A 21,602-nucleotide genomic window follows, 5' to 3' on the forward strand; every position below is an offset into this window, starting at 1 on the left:
CTCATAGAACCAAGGACTGAGTTGAGAACTGACTCTTTGTTGTTTCCCTACAACAAAGAAATCTTATATATTAAAGTCATATAGGTTACTGTTTGCACAGGATAGAATAGGACCTGTTAGCAAGCAGGACATGTTGGAATTCACCATCCAACCCTAGGACCCACTGGGGACTTGTAGTTAGCTTCAAATCTAAGCAAATTTGACTCTTAGCCCTCTGTGCTTAGATTTACCTGTGCTTATTCCTGCAGTCTCATTATAAATTCTTAGTTTCATAATGAATTGCTGGCATGTAAGAATTACTCTTCAGGGTTGTTTACCCAAACCAGGAGGGGTATGATTTGAGGACTGACTGGGGAGTTTCAAGGGTGATTTTTATTCTACATGATTGTTGTCTGACCTCCAGTGTTCTAAGAAGTTTGGTGTCTGGAGTAGAGGGTATGCTGGGGAAACAGTGGGCAGGCCTGCATGCCAGACTGAAATGTCTGTGTACCAAGAGGCCCGACCACAGTAGGTGGGGGCCTCTGAAAATTCTCTAGAGGCAGTGAGGAGGTAGAACTGTGGTTGGGAGTCCCTGAGGAATCCAGTTAGAAAGCTCCAGTATCACGGGGCAGCCTTGGGACGGGGTAGCACTGCCAGGTTCACATTCATGTGGCTCTGAACTCTCCCTTCTTATGATGTCTCTTGAGATTGTGAAAATTCCAGGCCATTGAAACAAAAATGGAACAGTAGGTGACATCCTCAGAGGATGGGATCAACCTCTTCTCATTTCATGGGGTTCTTGAAGCCTGGCCAAGACAATCTTGCAGGTGCCATAGGTGCGTAAATACCAGCCATGGGACCACCTTGGGGTACTCACTGAGCTGTGGCTGGGTGTACTGGTTCCTTTCTTAGTCCGCCATGTTCCTGGCCATGTGGCACCTCAGTACCTCGCCCCAGAAGAGAAGTTGGTGACAACTTCTGTAAACTCAAAGGAGCAAATGCAGAGGAGGATGAGGGTTAGGCCCTGGCTGGCTCTGGTCCTGGCCCTGGTTTACTTCCTGAATTAAGCCAGAGCACAGCACCAGGGGACTTAGTGCTAATAGCCCTCACATGCTGTTAACACAGTTGTCCTCATAGAAAATTTGAAAACTATAGAAAAACAAAAAAATAAAATATAAATCAACCAAACATTGACTGATCATTGACTATTAGCTCTTAACATTTTGGTTTATTTTCATCTTCACATATAACAGTACATTTTTATTTTTACTAAATAAAAATCAAACAGTTTTATATTCTGCTTCTGTGTATGTGAGTGTGTGTTTTTACTGGGGATTGAATTTAGCCTTGCCTGTTCTAGGCAAGTTCTCTACCACCGAACTACTCCCCCAGCACTTTTTTATTTTGAGGCAGACTCTCACAAAGCTGCTGAGGCTGTTCTCAAACTTGTGATCCTCCTGCCTCAGCCCGTGCTAGCGGGGATCACAGGTGTGTGCCATGGTGCCCAGCTTCTGTCTTGCTGCTTCTAGTATCACACCACCTGCATTTCCCCATATCATTAAGTAGTCCTTGAAACTGTTTTTCACGCTACATGCTATTCCTTGGCAATGTATTTAACCAGCCCTCTTCTGTAGGACTTTTGAATTATAGTTGTCATTTTTCTGTCACTCATGTCATTGTGATGAACATCATCATGCATAGATCTCCACTTTTTCTTAGGATACCTTTCTTCCTTCTTCATAACATATGGTTAAGACTCAGCCCATGTTAGTTGATGTTTCTTCTCATTTTACTTTTTTTTTTAGTTAGCTAACTTTGACCTGCTGACCAATGTCAAATTGAAACTTTTAAAAGACTGGGAAATAATCAAGGGGAATGCATTCCATGAGGAGTGAAGATGTATTTGAATAACATAAGTGTAATTTGCAAAGAGATGTTTTCTGGTGATATTTGTGTTTGGAAGTTATTCATCAAATGCCACTGAAGACACAGGCAGGGGACTCACTGTGCTCAGGGCCTGGGAAGATTCTGGGATGAGGTGAATTTGGTGTTTAGCCACAGTGTTGCTTTCTTCTCAGCTGGCTTACAGAAGATCTCTCTCCTGTATCTCCCTCATCCAAGATCCTCTGTGTCTCCTGTCCAGGGTCCCAGCCCCTTGGGCTCTGTCTGTAACGTGGCAGGTGCCTGAGAGGAAGGAGCATCACGTTTAGCCCTGTTTTGACTTTCCGTTGGCTCCTGGACTCCCCCTTGGGCTGCGTTGTTCATCCCCCTTGAAACCAGCATGGTAGAGGCTGGTCGTGATGTCTGTTCAGGACCTGTCTCTTGGTGCTCTTTGAGAAGTGGCCATCAGTAGACGAGCTATGCTGGTAGTCTTGCTGCTGGAGTATGTATCGCCTGTGGGTTGAATCACAGTTTTGAAAGCCACAGCACAGCTTTCCTGACCTGTAAGCTCCTTGAGCAGGGCTGGTATCGGTCTCACTTGTGCCTCCCTGCAGCCCAGTGGTGAAGTGAAGAGAGCATGGGCTTCGCGTCATGTCACATGTCAGCCGTAGACCTGGGCCAGTTACCCAGCCTTCTGAGCCTGTCTTCCCACCTGGCCCTGGTGGTCCCTGCACACAAGGCGTGGTGCAGATCTTATGGCCCAGGTGGGTGCTCAGTGACTGATCCACCCTGCTGAACAGCGAGTGCATTCAAACACTTGCTGAGCGTCCTTTTGGGTTTTACTTCTATCCTTCTGCTGTGTGCCTGATGCAAGCTATTTGTATTTACAAAATTTATAAATGTATACAGGTTAGAAAAGTTAGGAAGTGCTGATATGTTGGTTCCTGAAAGTGTAGCATATTTCTTAACTCTGCTTTTGTACTCTAAGATTGAATATGGGAACTATGTCAAATTTATCTTTGCATCTTCTAAAATTCCCAATGTGTACTTCATTCTATACTAGAAAAACTTGAATACTTCAGTAAGATAAAAGTTCAAGGGCAAATTCAGCATTTCATAGCAGGGTTAGCTTTTTTATTCATTCATTCAAGTAGAGACCGGAATGTGTAAATTTAAACTGAACCCTTAAGTCTGTGCAGCCCAAGACTTGCTCTTATAGATTTTAATTGCTTTAAATATCCTCAGTTTCAGGAGTGAATCAAGTGAACACAGAATGCACTGTGTTTGGCAACTGTTTTTGATGTCAATGAATTTTGACGGAGGGAACGTAAATCAATAAAAAATTCAGTTTTTGTTATTAACAAGGGGGATGGAATTCGGATGAAATAACCTAGCAGCACCCCGGCTCCATTTTAATGTTGACCATCTGAGATGCCAGAAGACTTTGGTCATGGTCTTCTAACCAGGATATCCAATCCTGTCCTAAGAGCCACTGAGACCTGAATAGGGACTTAGTAGGTGTATTGCCCGAGTCTGCCACCAGCCAGGGCAGGTACAGAACAAGATGTTTCCTACTGGAAAGATGAGAAAGAACTGGAATGAAAAACAGGGCTTTGCATTTTCCTGAGAGGCAGTGCAGTACTGTGGGAGAAAAGCCCCGTGGGAATACCAGCTGTCTGAAGCCTAGACCACACTCTGCTTCCAGCTTAGCGTGCTTCTGCCGTCTGAGCCTCAGTTTCTCATCTGAAAAGTTAGATTGAACTGGATGTTGTTTTTAAGGGCCTCTGACTCCCGTGTGGAAAATAGGCTGTTGGTGTAGGAAGAGAGGGCTGATGTGAAGGCCTCTCAATCCTGTCTTTTCTTTGTCATTTATTTATGCACCAGAAAATGACAGATGGCGAGACCTGGACAGGAAGTGCCCTCTTCAGGTTGACCAGCCGAGCGCCAGCATCTGGGAATGTCTGCCAGAAAAGTGTCAGGACGGCCCACTGTGGCACCGGGAGGCTGTGACCGCCTGTGCAGTGACCAGCCTGATCAAAGACCTCAGCATCAGTGACCACAATGGGAGCCCCTCAGCACCCCCCAGCAAGCGCCAATGCCGGTCACTGTCCTTCTCTGATGAGATGTCCAGCTGCCGGACGTCATGGCGGCCCTTGGGGTCCAAAGTCTGGACTCCTGTGGAGAAGAGAAGGTGCTACAGTGGGGGCAGTGTCCAGCGCTACTCCAATGGTGTCGGCACCATGCAGAGGAGCTCCAGCTTTAGCCTCCCTGCCCGGGCCAACGGGCTTTCCTCGCCCTGCCACCAGGTGGTATTGCACCACCGCTTCGGGGGACAGCCCTGCCAAGGGGCACCAAGCTTGGCCCCCGGTGGACAGGCAGGTGGCACCTGGACCCCTGACCCACACCCCACAGGAGGGGGCCGGCTAGACCTGCATCGGTCCCTCTCCTGCTCACATGAGCAGTTTTCCTTCGTGGAATACTGTCCACCCTCAGCCAACAGCACACCTGCCTCAACGCCAGAGCTGGTGAGACGCTCCAGTGGGCTCGCCCGCAGCCGCTCCCAGCCGTGTGTCCTTAATGACAAGAAGGTTGGTGTAAAACGGCGGCGCCCAGAAGAAGTACAGGAGCAGAGGCCTTCCCTAGACCTTGCCAAGATGGCACAGGTAGGTGCCCCAGGGGCCTGAAGGGGGCTGCAGAAGCACTTGGTGTTCACTGGCGCCTCCGTTGGTCCTGGTCTGTTCTAGTCAAGTGCAAAGTGCCACTTTTGGAAATGCCCAGGAGTGGGTTAATTCCCTTGTCTTTAAAATCCTGTTCAAAGAAAGTTGATTCAAGTTCATTTTATTTAAGTGTCTATTTCTCTCCATTTAAAATGAGACATGCTCTTTCCCTGTGGCACGCAGTGCTAGTGGATAAGAGCAGACAGATGGCAAGAGGCGGGCGGCGGCAGGCAGTCCAACGGAAGCAGTGAGATCCCCCCCAGCCCTCCAGGCAGCCCTCTCAGGCGCCCCTGCAGCCTCTGGGAGACACACTGCATTCAGCGTCTCTCGGATTATGCTGATCCTGGGGTCGGGCAGTGGATAATGGTTTCTGAGAGCAAGGTGGGGGTGGGGGGTAGCTCATTCCTTTGATTAAACTGTTGAAAATGTTAGACTGCCAAGAAATTGTGACCGCTGTCCTCTGTGCCACCTCTGTGACCATCCTTGCTGTTTACTATAGGAGAGGCCTCTGGCCACGTGCCTGTATCCTTGGATTTTACCCTCTTTGTCTTGGGGCCTGCCCTGTGCCGGCACTGATCTTGGGTACTGATCTGAATGAGGTGGACTTGGAGTCAATCCACTTCCTCAGGACAGTCCCTGAGTCCAGAGCTAGCTGCATTTGGTTCTTGCCTGGGAAGTCCAAGGATGCTGGCCTGGTCAGTGAGGCCCAGGGTGCTGTTGACTCTGGGATAGGTGGATGTGGTGGACAGAATGTGCCCTGCTGTTTGGGTTCACTCAGGAGGTGCTCTCTTGCTCTGTTGCCACTGATTCTGGTCTTAATACAGAGAAACTCTGATCACTGCGTGGTTTAAGGGACCACGGTGTGCTTGTGGTGAGGATGTTCTCAGTGGCATTGGTCTTCTTCTGCAGCACTGTGGTCGATCCATGGTGGCAGACTGGTGGTGCCTGTTCTGTCCAAGGTGGGCATAGCCGACACCCTTCACAGCCCTATGCTGTTGTCCAACCTGGGCTTCCTTCTACTTTGGAAAGAGGATGTTGACTTTTTTCCCCTTTAGTCCCCCTCCCAGCTTAGAGACCCTCACAAAAGAGGTACAGGTCCATCCACTCTAGAGCACCTTTGCTCAAGAGCCTGGACTCTGGGGGAAGAGGCTGGAGGAGTCTGAGGCAGAGCTATCGCCCCTTTGCCCAGCTTCCATGTCTTCCCTCTTGACTCTGGTCCATGCCCTTTCTCCTTGGTATATAGTGGATATCTGAACTCATCTCACTAGACGGTGATTGAACATATACATTGGATACCAAGAGGAAGTTTCCTTCTCCAGAGAAATTTCAATAGGAAAAAAGGCTGAACAGGTGACAGCTGTGAAGGTGACAGCTTTGGTTAACTTCTACAGGACACCTAGAACCCTGAGTTCTGGATACAGTACACAGCCTCAGTTAGATTTTTAATGCTGAGCTTATTTTATTAGCTAATAAGCTAGAGAGGTAATAAAAACAGCTTACACATGTTATTATATTTTACTAGCTACAAGTTGGAGTAACACCACTGGCATTGCTGGAGATGGTTTCCAGCCTCACTTGGGTGGAAACCGTTTAAAAATATATCTCTTGGTGGGGCGGTGCCCAGATGTATAGATTGCTTCATTGGCTCCAGGCAGGCCTCCAAGATCCGGGAGGGTCCCCTGGAGCTGGAGGAACCTGCCCTGGTTCAGCCCCTCTGTCCTTGGCCGCCTGCTCAGCAGCAAGTCCCAGGTAGGACAGAGCATAGGAGAGGTCCAGAGGGGCTCCTGGGAAGGGTGTGTACCTAGTGTCCTGTGACCAAGAGCCCTGGAGATGGAACCTGTGGACCCTGAAGCATCTCCTTCTCAGCACTGGACCCTGCTAGCTCTTCTCCATGGGACTCTGGGGCTCTGCTTGTTTTCACTCCCCCACTGGATGCTTTATAGCCCTAGGAGTTGGGCCTTGTTTTTCCAAGGGGCCCTGAAAACCAGGCCTAGAGCAATTCTTAGGTGTTTAAGAAGAGCCTTGGACTGAGCCAGGGCAATGTTGGACCCTGGGCCTGGGTACCTAACAAGTGGGAATGTCCCTGGTATAGAGGGACCTGCACATTGCCAGAGTGGCTGAGGTTGGCCAGTTGCTTGAAGACCCCTAGCCCCCGTGTGCAGGACTGCCCTCAACATTTGCAAGTTCCAGGAGGTGGCAGGGTCTGGGCCTGTGGGAGAGGGGTTTGTGGAAGGGTGGGCTTGCACCTAGGTGGGGTGCCAGCCTGTGCTTCCTTAAGCTTGCCCAGAGACCTGTCACAAGTCTTTGATCTTGGCTTATACCTTTGCTTCACTTGAGCATTCTTATAAAGGGGCCCCCCTTTGCACGTGGCTTCTGGAACCAGGTGCATGAACACTTCAGATTAAAGGTGCAGAGTACCTTTTCAGTTAGGAGTGGCCAGAGTGGGGCTGGGGTCATAGCTCAGTGGGGAGCTGCCTAGTATGTGTGAGGCACTGAGTTCAGTTCTCAGCATGGCATATGAATAAATAAACGAAGGTCCACCGACAACCAAAAAAATATTAAAAAAATAAGAGAGGAGTGACCAAGTGGTGGCAAGAGCTGGAGCCCACCCCTTCTGCTGGGGAAAATGGGGCCAGGGAGAGACCCAGCCGGTAGGGGAGGCAGAGAGCACTGAGAGCCCGCCTCGCCTTCACACCATGCGCTGGGTTTAGCAGGAGTCAGTTCCCTGGGTGTAGCCTCTGGCAAAAGCAAGTGTGATCTCAGGACTTGTCCATTTGGGCTCTCCTGGTTCCTAGGCCTGCCAGACATGGTCTTCACTGTAGGATCTGCATGTAGAAGTGAACATTGACAAGCCAGAAGGCCTCCGGAAGAGGACAGGAGGCAGGAGCCCTGGGCAAATTGCTTGACATCACTGTGCAGCAGATAGCATAGCCACCAACAGAGGACTGGGGGAGGAACAAGGAAACTACTGTGCATGTGGGATGTAGTGCACCTGTGTGCACACGTGTACCTCTACCTCTGTGGGTGTGTGTCTGTGTGGACACGCGTATCTGCACTGGTACGTGTGTGTAGCTCTGTGCACACATGCACAGAGTGCACTGGCTGGCCCAGGGTGAGCGCTCAAAACACGGATTATTCCCCTTCCATCCCAAGGCCTGAATGAGGGAAGGTAGGGGCTCTGGGTGACGCCAGAGGCCGAACTGAGGCCGAGGGGGTCCTGGGAGGTGTACTCAGACTGTCTTAAGAACTCCCGTTTTTCTTTCTTTCTTCACCTTTCCTCCTGTCCTTGTCACTTCCTGCTTCTTGTTCCACATCGCTTTGGCTTTCTAAATGGAAGGAGGCCTACTGGCCACAGCCGGGCCCTCAGCTCAGCCCCGCTGGCCATGAACTGTGTGAAGAGCCGAGGATTATAGAATGGCGACAGCATCAGATTTGCCCCCTACTGGAGGAAGATGGTGTTTTCTCATCTGTCCACCTTGAAGCAGGGTGGAAGTATCCCAGGAGGCAGTGGCCACCCCTTTCCCAGCTGCATCCCTGGGGCACAGCTGTCATGAACAGCAGTGGGACCCTCCTCTCAGCCGTGAGGATGAGATGCAGTGGTGGGGTGTAGACATTGCTTTCCGATGGTCTTTGCTCGGTCTTGCGAGAACCCACTGCCTAGATGGTGGGTGCAGGTGCCCTGGCCGCTGGATCCTGAGTGAGGGAGCTGACGGGATGAGGAGCGCCCCAGAGGGGAGAAGATGCCAGGGCTGGTCCGGAGGTGTCTGCCCTCCGTGTTTACAGTTGGTCGGCTCCGCTCCCCAGAGCGAGCTCCTCCAAGTCAGCGTGCTCCTGTCTCAGTCCTGCTGCCCTCCCCACATGGCTGTCCTCGCGTGGTCTTCCGAGACCCTTCTGCCTGGAGTTCACGTGAAGCCACAGCCTTCCCTTTGCGCAGCAACGGTGTGCCATTGAGGGCGAGGCCTGGCCGAGCCGAGGACTTTATCAGCAGGGCTTTTGCTGACTTTATTAGTTACTGCTTATTTGAGACCTGGTCTGACCACAAGCGTTGGTTGTCTTCTGGCAAGGCTTGAGCTATGCCTGGTCATTTAGATGTGGATCATGTGTTGAGCAGAAATTACAGAAAAAGCAACAGTTAATGAGATTACCCATTGAATGCTGTGCCCCTGGGTGCCATAGTCCTTGCCATAGTTTTAACTCCAAGCTGGTCAGCTTGAAAGAGCAACAAATTGCATTTTTCAACAGTGCTTCAAACAGAAGCAAGACCTTCATGGGGAAGGTCAGGATGCTGAGACAGAGGTTTGATTGATCACAGCTGCCCACACATGCATCCCGACCTTCCCCAAGGAGGCCTCAGAACAGGCTGCAACTGTTGTTAGCACATGTGTGAGGGGCCCGGGTAGTTTGGGGTGGAAGAGGAGCATGAGGACACTAGTGTGGCAGCACATCCCAGGGAGCTGCTGAGGGCTGGCCTCTGAGTAGGAGCGCCGGGTTGACGGGGCCACAGGGGCTCCACTGGTTAAAGAGCACCGTGCAGTCAGCAGAGGGTTATGCCAGCGTTTGGCAGTAATGCATAGCTCTTTGCTGGGCAGGGCTGTCACTGGTGAAGCTCCCTTTGGCCAGCCTTCAGTCTCTGCCCTGTGTACCACTGGGGCTACTTTTAACAAGGGACAGTGGCCCTCCTTGGTCGCCATGTGGTGTAGCTCTTCACACCACTGGCTCCTTGACCTTCTTGAACAGGCAGCCCTGGCAGCTGCAAGCCAGCTGTGTTTTTCCTTGGCCAAGTCCCTGGACTGTAGGGACTGGCCTAAGCCTTTGTGGCCTTCTCAGCCAGTGGCTGTCTCTTCACCTGTTTCAGTTGCCTGCTGCTTGCGCCCTGTTGCCTCCCCTGCCCCACTTCCTGCCAGGAAAGGAAACTGTGCTGATGGCAGGGAGAGGAGCTGAGCTGGATCACCCTTTACAACATGGAATGCAGACAGACCTGAAGATCTGCTCAGAGAAGTAGGCGTGGAAAGGCCTAGAATTTCAGTTGGAATGAAAGAAGCACTCGATGAGAGTAAAGGCACGTGGAAGTAGGTGCTCAGTCTGAAGCCGTGAAGATGGGCTTGCACAGAGGGGAGTGAGCACCTGAAGACCTGGGCTCTCCGAGTTTAGGGTACGGGCAGGGCAGCCTGGCCAGCTAGCCTCCTTCTGTGCTGTTGGCAGGACTGCCCGGCAGAGTTCTCGGTGACCTCGTAGGAGGCCATCTTGGCAGCCACTGCTGATTGACGAGTGGCTGAGCATCGCCTGCTGCATCTTTGCTCTGGATTCTCCCCTCACTTGAGGAGAAGGCCTCCAATGGGCAAGTCAGTGACTCGCCAGAGCTGCACCTTCAGTCAGGAGCCGTGGAAGGCTAGAACCTGGGCCTCCCCAGTGGGTTTATTGCTCCTGATGTCGTGCTTTGGCCTGGCCTAGGTGAGGACTGACCAGCTGGTGTTTCTGGCAACTGACACTTGGGATATGGAACATGTGTGGTATGAATCGGGAACTTCACAGTCAGGTGGATCGGGACTCTGACCCCGTCCTGCCACTTTTGAAATATAGTTGTGCCCTTAAGCAGTCACTTAGCCTTTCACATCCATGTCTTTAAAATGGGAATAACAGTTTCTTTTCTCAGGGACATAGGGAGGATTCCTGTGGTGTGGATCTAGCTCAGGCACATGGTTGGCACCTGAAGAACACAACTTTGATTATAAAAGAAAGCCGAGGCCTTAGCCCTTCTCCGTCACTTGGCTCCTTGCTGTTCCCCTGACACGGCCATTCCAGGCAGTCTGCAGGGCCCGTTGGCTTTTGGTGAACCAGGATCCTGCCAGCTGTGGAGTGGGCTGGGTTGGGGACTCAATCCCTGGTCTGTCTTTTCCTTTGAGATCAGTGCAGTAGGGGTGCTGGAGGACTGAAAGGGGTTCTGGTACTTTGAGGGAACCCCTCCTCAGATACCTGGATTGCTTCTTGCTGTTCCCAGTTACTGTCCCCACGTTGCATAAGGAGTCTGCTTAAGGTCGCTCGAATTGGGGCCCAGTGTTGACACAATAACTTTGATCTCCTGGGGAAGAGAAAAGTAGGAGTTCAGCTGGGGTTGTGCCAGGGAGGTGGCATTCACACCACGTGGTGATTTTCCATACCTCAGGTGAGCCATTCTGCACAGAGTGTGTTTGGGAGGTGTGAGGAGATCTGGGAGACCTGAGGCTCTCTGGAGTGGGTGCTTCTGACTCCTAAGACAATTGCTCAGGTGAGAGTGCAGTGTGCTCAGTGCACCCATGACTTGCCAAGTAGACCCTGCTCTGGATCTGGGATTGAGGCCTGGGAGATCCTAGAAGGCCCTGTCATCTGGAGGCCAAACCTGTGGGCAGGAGGGAGAACAGAACTTCCCAGCCAGGAGGTAGCACCTCTAGGGACGTCTCCAGTCCTGTTTTGAGGAAGCCAGTGTAGGAAAGGCCTGTGGGCCAGCTGGCCCTGGCCTCTTTGATTGGCTCAGCTCCAGGGGCTCACAGAGGAGCATTCAGAGAAACCCTTATGTCATTCCCAGGCTGCTAAGGAGAAACAGAGTGTGTGGGCTGGGACAACGAGGGAACAGAGGGCAGTGTGAGCAGTGGCCTCATGCTGGAGCCCTGTGTGGGGCAGCTGGTTCTTTCCTCATTCTGGGCAACTTGGGTTACCTCTCTGTTCCTCAGTTTCCCCATCCACAAGGAAGGGTGGCAGTGCCTTTTCTCATCACATTGAGTGCATCTGTTTCTGTAAAGCACTTGGTGCTCAGGGCCATGTTTGCCCAGGATAAGTGCTGAGTTTAGGTTAGCTGCCATATTGGGAGTTGTGTTTTAGGACCAAGGAGAGAAATTTGTCAGGAGGGAACTGCTGGTCATCAGGGGTAATTGATGCTCACCTCAGGAACTCCTGTCTCTACAGCCCTGAAAGTCTGTGTCTGTTTCCCAGAGAAGGGCCTGGAGCCCAGAGGCTTCTGTGGCTTGTCCAAAGGCCCAGCTGAGTTGGGAGTTAAGGACTGGGTGTGAGCCTGGCCTCCATCTCTGAGGCCAGCATTGTGCCTAACATGCTATACAGGAGGTAAAGTGTGGCCTGTCATTGGAGCAGAGTTGCATCTAGAGTTAGAAAACCGGGGGTTGAGACCTGGCTTCGCCATCTGTGTGTATTGCAACTGAGTCAGTTGCCCCTCTTCTCTGAGCTTTGGACTTCTGACCATATGCACACCTGCCCAGGTACAGACATGGACGGCAGAGTTACCTGGGAAACCAGCACACCATTCCTGGGTCTTACCCCAGAGAATCTGAATTGGCAGGTCTGGGGCAGGGCCCACACTGAGGTTGGGCTCATGCCCATACCAATGGACTCCGTAGAGGCCAAGGGACTGGCTTGTCTCTTGTGAAGATGGTATTGACAATTAAGGCCCCTCAGTTAGAATGCAGCAGCTCAGCCTGGACTTGGAAAAGCCTGATCCAGAGACTGAATTCCAGAACTTTCCAACTGCCAAGGCCTAGTATGAGTACTCACAGAGCTGCTGTGCCCACCAGAGTAATGGCCCTCCAGAGCACCAAGAGGTCTTGGGGTGGACTTTATACTGAGTTAGATAGAAGGCTGCTTCAGAAATATCTGGAAAAATTGTTCTCAAATATGATACTGGACATCTCCAGCGTTTGGGTTGTCAAAGGCCAGTTCCATGTCTCTGTTTGGTATCCCAAGGCTTATGTTTGGCAGCAGATTTAATGACCAGGAACCTGTGTGCTCTGTCCAGTTGCTGTGTGTGTGGGTATCTCTGGCCCCTGGTAACTGTTCGAAAGAGGCTAAGATTCCAGAGTGTTCTGAGAGTGCACTGATTTGAGTGCACTGAATCAGTGCTGTGAGGGAAATGAGTCAGGGGCAGAGACAGGGCCATGGCAGGGTAGGTGAGCAGCCTTCTGGAGGAGGGGGCTCTGGGCTATGTCTGAAGGTGTCCCAGAGCCTGCCAGGGAAGAGGGCAGTGTCCTAGGCAAAAGTGCACATGTGGAGGTTAGTTGGGAAGGCACTGGAAGGGTGTGAGGGGCATGGCGGGCCTTCTCAGTAGGTTCCTCAAGAGATGTTTGGCTTTTATTCTGAGTGCATGGTGGAAGTATTGGGGCATTTGAATTGGGAGAGCAACAGTACCCCCAGGAAACTCCTTCAGGTGGAGATGCGCAACATGAACTGCCAGATGGAAGGCTGTTGGCAAACGCAGTGGTGGGCTAGACCGCCGTAGGGGTGGTGGATGTGGTGATTTGCATTAAGACAAGAAACATTTTGAGTGTGAGACCAAAAGGAACCACCAAAGTTTTAATCTTGTTATCAGCTTCCAAATCACTCTCAGCATAGGCTTCTCGGGGCAGAGCATCAGTTATCCTAATTCCTCAAAGTGGTTACTTCTTTTAAATTATTCTGTTTAGTACTTGCTGACTATAGGTCCCTCCTGTTATCTGACCTGCAGCCCTCACTTTGACTGTATTTCTTCTTGATCTCTTCTTAGTAGAAATGAAGTCTAGTGGATTACCATGGCTTACTTTTTTTCTACAATTATCCATAAAACCATCTCACCCTCAGTCCTCCAGCCTGGGCTGCCATTTCTTGCTCTGAGGAGGTTCAGTCCCTCTGCTGAGGGTTCTCTGTCCTTGTCCATCTGAAACTGTGTGCCCTGCTCTGAACTCGGCTGGAAGAGGGCTGGTAGTTCAGAGCCCTGAGAGGGTTCCTTTGTGGTTTTGATGTTTGTTACACCAGATCTCATCTCCACATCTGATCAATTCATGGCAGCTGGGAAGAGTCTCTGGAAGCCAGGGGCCTGAGATACCTCTCTGAATTTCCTATAAAGCCTCCAAGGTTCAGTGGAAGGAGATGCTTGGTTTTGTCATTCCCTGTCCTGTTTCTGCTCCCTCATCAGGGTCTTCAGGAGAACCCTCCTGGGAAGCATCTCCAAGCCCTTGTGTGCATGGGCCTGCGGGGCCAGTGCACGCTCCACTGAAGCTGGAGCAGGAAAGGAGAGGTGTCCCGGAGACAGACACGTGACCAATGACCGAGCCCGGCCCGCAGCCGAGCTGTCTGATGCCTGCCCATGCTTTGCCGGAGACCACGCAGGCTGCCAGCTGCCATGGCCTGCCATGGTGTGAAGCCTTGGCAGCCCATCCTGCCACGTGGGCACTGTCCTCTGTTGTCTCAGCATTGTGTCAGCAGGACTCCCCTGCCGACCACAGCCATGGATCCAGAACATTGTTGTAGCCTCAGCCATCCTGGATTACAACTCGGTTTTGCAGTTTGAAGCCGCAGTTGAGAACTGAAGAAAGCAAATACGACCCAGAAGGGCAAACCCTTCACTGCCATCCTCATGCCGCGGGCACGTGGTCCGACTAGACTCAGAGGGTGCTAATGGTCTGTTTATGGCCAAAGGATTAACAGTGCCTCCTTTGAAAGTTAGAGTAGAACTCTTGGGTAATTCCTTCTTGGGAGGGGGTAGGGTAGCTGTTTTTTTCCCCTTAATCTTTTGGGAAACAAAAGAGTGGTTGGTTCCACCAGAAACTTATTCTGTGATCGACAGCAGTAGCTCACAACTGTACGTGTCACCACAGGTCATCAGGCCCCTGGTCCCTTCCCTGGCACTGGACAGAGCATTTGCTCCTCATGAAGTTGGTGGTGGCACAGCTGTCCCTTTGCCAGAGCTCTGTGCATGGGGAGGGTGCAGCAGACTCCCTGGACCAGCTAGGGCCTGTCCAGACAGAAACTACCCATTAGGTTCAAGAAGTTCACGGAGAACCATGGTGGTTAACTTGGTTTCTAACTAGTGAAAAAGCCAAGATGAGAATTCTGGGTGGCAGGAAGCTGCTCCAGCCGAGGCCAGAGACATGCAGCATGTAGGCCCCTCCACAGGACTGGGCAGGCAGAGGACAGGAGGGCAGGGAGGTGGGTCTGAGCATGCTGGAGAAGCAGCTCCTGAGAAGGGAGTGGACTGCTCTGGTTGGGCCATGCATTGTGGCTGGGTGACAGTGACGGCACAGGAGGCAGACAGGAAGGGCATTGTCCAGGGTGGCTGGAGTTTGCCTGAACTCTTGTCTCAGCCTCTGCCATTCCATCTGTTCTTCACTCGGCCAGGCCCTGGACATGTTTCTGCTGGACAGGAAGAGGCGAAAAATGCATTGCCAGATAGCAGACAGGGCCATGTCGGGTCCAGTGGTGACATGGACTACAAAGAAAACCAAACAGACCAGGGGGATTAGGATCACCTGGCAGGAGGAGAGGAGGGGAAGTAGCCAGCTTTAGAATGAGGGATGGCAAGGCTCCTTGAGATGACATTTGTGCAAAGATCTGGAGAGCAAGGGGAGCATCCTGCTGGGAGAGAAAGCAAGACCCACTTATGGAAGAGGAATGGGTGTGGTTGAGTGCAGGGCACTCAAGGACTCAGCCCAGCTCCAATGGGACACCCGTCAACGGTGCCTCACTTTGTTGCTGTGGTGGTTTCCAACCTGGGGGATTTGATCTCAGATACCCCAGGGAAACCAGGGTGTAAAGAGTTCATGGGGGGAAGGCGTGGGAGGGGAACCATGCAGAAGGAGGCAGTGGCAGGACAGCCCAGGAGCCAGGGGGAGGGAGGAAGGTGCCTGTCATTGTGAAGAGTGCCACCTCCTATCCCTTGCTGCTTGCCAGAGGCATCAAGTGGCCTGCAGTCCCAGGGATGCCCCTGAGTTGTCCTCTCCCTGCGCACACACCAGCCTGGCCTGGCTTTGAGAGGCTGGGTCCCAACTCCTGTGGGCCAGCATTTTTGGCCATGTGATTCTCTCAGTGACCCCAGAAGTGGTTCCTGTCATTTCGGGGAAGAAAAAGAAATGTCAGGGCCATCTGTTCCCTTATAAGTGGCAGAGCAGTGAGTCGTGCAAGAGTGAGGAGTGGCCTGTGGGCACCCCCTCTCCAAGGGCTGCCGTCCCGAGTTCACCACTTGTGAACCACGGGACCCAGGCAAGTCTGGGACCAGCTCTCAGCTTTGCGTTCTTTGGCAGGGTGGGGATGGTAACGTCCTCACCAGAGGGCTCCTTGTGACCTTTGGCCCAGGACCTGTTACACAGGATATTCTCAAATGCAGCTGTTACTTAGCATGAACACTAGTCTCATGAACTGAGGGACCCTCCAAACCTGTGCCTCCTTCCACATACCAAGCAGACTTTGCACTTCTTGAGCTGTGAGGTTTGGGGATGGCAAACCAGGCACAGAGCACAAAGATGCGGAGGTTCAGCTCTGTGACTGCTGGGTGAGTGAGTGTTCAGCTGGGCCTCACCAGAGTTCAGCTGACCTGTGCCAGGTCCTGGCATGAGGCCAGCCCCAAGAGAGAATGGCCTCCCCATCTGGCCACCTGCCATACTGAGTGGAGGCACGTGGAAACCTCTTATTTGTCCCTCAGGTGAAATTATCCATAATTTACAGTAGCTCTTATTGCCCAAAGCAGAGCCTTTGTGACTTTTTTTTGTGACTATTTTTTGTGACTTTGCCGAATGATCTCTAAGCTGGTGGCCACTCCATCCACCCTCCTGTCCACCAAATGGCTCATCCTGAGTGGTGGTGGTGGATCAGCTGGCAGGGCTCTGGGCCTGTTTTCAGCTCTCCGGCCACTTGGCTGCCATTTTGGATGCAGCTCTGTTGTTCCCCACTCTTCCCTCCAGCGTCTCCTCCTCTGCCTTGAGAGGAGCCTTTGAAGTGACCGGAGTGCAGGGCACTGGGCAGAAGCATGAGAAGTTGACTTTCTGTGGCTCAAAAGAAAGATGTCCACCAGACCCCAACTGAGGTGACTCCTGACTGGCAGGAAGGATAGGCCCTTGCAGTGAGAGTGACTGTGCCACGCCAGGCCCTGTCTGCTCACGTGCGGGCAGCATGGCCTCTTGTCTCATCAGCCTCCTTTCTCATGGGTGTCCCAGCAAGGTAACGTGATGAGGAGAGGGCCTTCCCGTCGTCATGGCTTTCTGCCTCATGTCTCGTGTCCTTTGAGGCACTCAGTGCCATGGGCAGGTCCTCCTGAGAGTTCTGTGTGCACTCTGAGCATGCACAGGAACCCCGTGTCAGCCTTGAAGACGGGCCCAGCTTTAAACAGGCATGGATGTCCACCTAGGAGATGTCCACCTCACTGTGTCTGTAATAGTCCTGGGTAGTAGAGTTTTTTGAGACTTGTTGACAAATGAAAATGGGAACAAATATGCAATCAGGGGGCCCAGCAGCAGGAGACCCTTTGGGGGGGTGTTGTGTCGGCTTGCTCAGAGACCACCCAGGTAGAGGGGCAAGCCAGCATTATCTGGGAGCACGTTTTAGCGCATGTGAACTGATGATGTGGTGTGAACTGTTGGGCACGAAAAAGGAGATCTGATCCGCAAGGCTATCACTCAGCAGAGACCCCAGCTCTTCAGCTTGACTCGTGGGGGAGACCGCATTGTCACCGCACCAGAGTCTGCCTGTCCTAGGACAAGAGGAAACAGGCTGGGGTGGGCGGGCTTCCTCTCATACCCAGCCAGCTAGGCCTGGCTTGGAGTTTTGGTGAGCCACTTAGCAGGCATAGTCTCAGGGATGTCACAGCCCCTCCCTGGTCCTGTGTCTCTTCCACACAATGTAGTGATTCAGCATCCTCATGTGTGGAGAGCTCCGAGAACAGGCAGGTGTGTAGGGAGCCCTTGAGGACATCTGTTACGTCATTGGTACTTTGTTGCTTGTGATGGTGAAGCAGGATCACTGTTTTTTGTAAGCTTTCCAGTTTGAAGCGTGGCTGGGGGCATCCCCGTCATCATCTTGAGGGCTGGACCCGTGAGGAAGTGTGACTGTGCTGTCGTGGGACAGTGCAGACCACACACATCATTTTAAATTTGCCAGTAACCACAGTTAAGAGAAGGAAATGGGTGAGATTAATTTAGTAATACATTGTTTTTAACCCAATATCTCTAAAATACTATCATTTCAACATGTAATTGATGTAAATCATTAATGAGGTACTTATGTTCTTTTTTTTTTTGAATACTGGGAATTGAACCTGGGGGTGCTTTACCACTGAGCTACATTCTACCCTTTTTATTTTTTATTTTGGCCCAGGGTCTTGCTAAGTTCCCTAGGGCCTCATCAAGTTTCTGAGTCTGGCTTCAAACTTGTGATTCTCTGCCCTAGCCTCCTGAGTTCTTGGAATTATAGATGTGCACCACTGCACCTGGTTAGTACTAAGTTGCTGAGATCTGGTGAGTGTGTTTACCCTTCAGTGAGTCTCAGTCTGGATTGGCCACATTCCCAGTGCTCAGAGACTGTATGTGGCAGTGACTCCCTTTGGTGCATGGTGCAGAGTCATGTCATTGGCCTGAGGTCACATTGCATTGGGTGGCTGTACTGTGAGATTCCAGAGCCTGTGGCATAGCAGGTAGAGAGGTCTTGGGTGTAAGAGGTGAGATTCTTTTGTTTTTTTTTTTTTTAATTCATTTATTTATATGTGGTGCTGAGAATCGAACCCAGTGCCTCACACATGCTATGCAAGCGCTCTGTGATTGCGCCACAACTCCAGCCCCAAGAGGTGAGATTTTGAGTCACCTTTGGTCAAAGTGATTTGGCTCTGCCTCTCAGACCCCTGTCCTTTGGTAGACCCCCTGTGCACCTGGCAAAGGAGGAGTTGGACAAGAGACCCCTGCTCTGCTGCGCTAGGTTCTCTGGGCCCATGCCCTCACTGCCTAATGCCTGGGAAGAGCCAGTCCCAGGAGGCCTGAGTGCTAGAGAGCCTAGGTGCTGTTGAGGGTGGAGGCTCCATCCAGGAGCTGGAGATGCACAGGCTCCCGTGCGGAGGCTGCCCCTTCTGTGAGCATCCTGCTTTCATCTCTGGGGTGCTCAGAGTGACCTTCCCCTGCTGACGTGTGGCCAGAGAGGGCTGGGGAGATGTGAGGAGGTCGTAGCTGGGTGGGCTAGGAAGGCTAGGGCTTTCTGCGGGGTCCTAGTAGGGAACCTTAGGAGACAGCTGTGCAGTGACAAGCCCTGACCATGTCTCCCTGCTCTGGATGCTGGGCTGTGCACTCCTCCGCACACAGGCCCTCAGTGAGCCCCCTGAGCCAGGCTCCACACAGCTGGCCAGCTAGGACCTGCCTGCAGGGAACTGTTGACGGGAGCATTTTGACAGTGGCGCGAGCCTAGGAGGGCACAGCAGCAGGGGCAGGGAGGGCTCGCGGGGAATGTGGCCACTAAGTAAGCAGAAGTTTCCAGAGCCGTCCTGTCCTTGATGCTTGGGAAACTCCTAGCCAGAGTTTTCTGGAAAATTGCATTTATGGCTCTGGCTTGGCCTCCCTTCCAGGAGGGGTTTATAGGAATGTCTGACTTGTTGCTTCATCAGCCTGCGAGCTTCAGGCACAGGCCTCCTCCACCAGGGGAACTCTCTGGGCCCTCAGATTCCAGCTTCCAGTAGCCTTGTAAGGGGCTGGGGTCGTGGCTCAGTGGTAGAACACTTGCCTAGCATGTGTGAGGCAGTGGGTTCAATTCTCAGCGCCACATATAAATAAATGAATAAAATAAGGGTCTATCTACAACTAAAAATTTTTTTTAATTTAAAAAAAAAAATAGCCTTGTAAGTTGGTTCAGTCAGTGTACACTGACTGAGCACCAGCTATGTACTAGTGTCCAGGCAGGGGTACCAGGGTACAAGGTACTTGCAGTCAGGAGAGGGCTAGATGGAGGCAGCTCTTACGAAGCCAGTTTTAAGCTGAGTTAGCAACTTGGGTCGGCACACCTTTGAGGACCTGCATTCAGTTCATCAAAATTCGTTCTTCTGTTTAGCCACCATTTATTTACCAAGCACCTACTGGGTGGCCACTGTCAACTCTAGGGATGCAGCAATGGACAGGGCAGGTATCCTGGCTTCCTGGAGGTGCTGGCACCAATGTCATTCCGTAGACTCACTCAGAGGGCCAAACCACCTGGCCACGTGATCAGTGCTCGGAGCTCCGCCCTCTGAGCCTTGCTCTCCGCACCTTCTGTGGCGGGTGTTGGAAGATGAAAGCACTCACTTGGCACTTAGTACACGTGCAGGAGTGTTCTGGGGGCATCTAAGCCCAGCTTCGCGTGGGATGGCTGGGGATTCGAACCTCACTCTCTTTGTGGCAGGGAGGGAAGACTGCCCATGTGTGTGGTGCCCTCAGGGGTGAAGGAGCTTCAGGAGCTGTGCAGAGTGGGGGGCTGTGAACTGTTTGGGCTCGGAGCCCTCAGGGAGTTCCTGGTCTGCCCACAGGTCCAAGAGCCCAGGGCCTGATGCAGACAGGACTGTGGCCGCTGTAGAGTTAACCTCTGTGAGGTAGCTCAGGAAGGCCTTCCTCTCCCTCCCAGCAGGGAAAAGAAGTTTCATGTTCGTCCTCCAGCAGGTGAACTGAGTTAGAAATGCTTCCTTTTCCTCCCAGGAGCCGTGAGGAGGGTGGCTGTGGGAGCTTCCTCTGGCTTCAAGCAGTGATGTGATGGGGCATGTTACTTAATTTTCTGTGCTTTAGTTTCTTGATCTGAGAATTGGGAAGAAGAGGTGCTTGCTGGGCTAGCACATTAAAGAACCGAGTGGGGCCCATGTGAAGCTCATGCTTGGTAAATTCCTGCTCTGAACTCAGGACTGCCCTGCTCCCCGTGGGTGGCTGAGGACACCAAGAGAAAGCCCAGACCACCTGGTCTCAGGCACAGCCTGCCTTTTGCCAGCCTTCCAGGAGACTGGGTTGTGGGGGCAGCAGCTGACTGACTCCAGGCCACATACCTGGAGTTGTCCCTGGAACTTCACACTGGGGAACCTGGCAAGATGGGCAAACATTGTTGAGTGTGGTGGGGTCCACTTGCCCCGAGAAGGTAGTGGACCCCAGCCTTGAGCCAGGCAGAGCCCTGGGCTGCCTCACTGGGATCCACGAAGCGGGTGAAGCTTGGAAGTCTTGCAGTCCCATACTGGCATTGGTTGGCACTGGGGGCTGCCCCAGAAGGGGCCTGTGTGTTTAAGTTGTCCCCTTTCTAGAGTGGAAGCGAGCACCTGCTCACGCCAGGTGCATTGCGAGCTGCTCCACCCCAGTGCACTGTGAGCTGAGGTGTAGCCCCGGTTGAGCACTGACCCCGCCTCGGTTCGGCAGCCTCCCAGGGTTTGTGCAGCCTGTTTACTGCCAGAGAACCTGGGGCACAGAGGTGTTTGATACCTTGCCCAGGGGACCTTGGAAACTTGGCCCAGAGCCTCCAGGTTGGTGGGAGAAGGAGAGTTCAAGGTCTTCCCATCCCCAGCAGGCTGGGAGCAGGTAACTCTGGTTTCCAGAGAATCCTAGGGCGTGTATGAGGTGGAGTGTGGGCTGCTGGCATGTCCCCTGAGGGAAAGTGAATACTGGGGTAGGTTAAGGCCACAAGGAACTCTCATTAAGGGCCTAAAGTCATCATGGGAAGTTTCCAGCATGCAGTGTGCCGTCCTGTGACCAGCATTGGCCATTGCCTGGCCAGTGGATGGAAGTTCAGGGTTTGCCCTTCCCCCGCCTGCCATGGCAGAACCTGTAGATTAACAGGCTTGCCACTGTTCGCGGGCTCCTCAGCTGTGAAAGCTACTGGAACGTGGGCAGTAGTCTTGGGAGGGGGTTGCCTCTGTTTCACCTTTGATCCTAAGCAGCCCCCTACAGGCTCCTCTTGTCTAGGGATGGGGGATTGTCCCTGAGCGAGACTCCCCTGGCAGCCACCCTGCTGCCTACCTTTCCTCGCCTGCTCTTTATCCTGCCACACTGCCTTCTCCCCAGGAATGAGGACAGCTTGGTTCGTGTTGGGAGCTACACTACCCTCATTCTGGCCTAGGCTCCATCCCTGGAAACACCTCCAGGAGCTCCTGTCCCGTGCAGGTCGTGTGCTTGCCCTTTGTGTACACGTCTTGTGCTCCACCATGTTCTATGGGGTAGGGACGCAGCTTGCCTGACCCCTCTGTGACATTGCTTCTTGAGGAGTCAGTGACAGAGATATCCTGCTGTGGTGACATCCACAGCTTCTGTGCCAGACTTG

At 52.4% G+C, this 21,602-nt stretch overlaps 1 protein-coding gene across 1 annotated transcript in view; it reads left to right on the forward strand.

Moving 5' to 3' along the window:
• Nucleotides 1–21,602, forward strand: part of FAM53B (family with sequence similarity 53 member B) — a 73,952-nt gene that overhangs the window by 18,000 nt on the left and 34,350 nt on the right. Inside the window, exon 3 of the mRNA XM_079137792.1 lies at nucleotides 3,745–4,523. Coding sequence (XP_078993918.1) covers nucleotides 3,745–4,523 — 779 coding nt within the window. The remainder of the gene's footprint in view (nucleotides 1–3,744; nucleotides 4,524–21,602) is intronic.

The sequence above is a fragment of the Sciurus vulgaris genome, assembly GCF_902686455.1.
Source record: "Sciurus vulgaris genome assembly, chromosome: 4".
Lineage (NCBI taxonomy): Eukaryota > Metazoa > Chordata > Mammalia > Rodentia > Sciuridae > Sciurus > Sciurus vulgaris.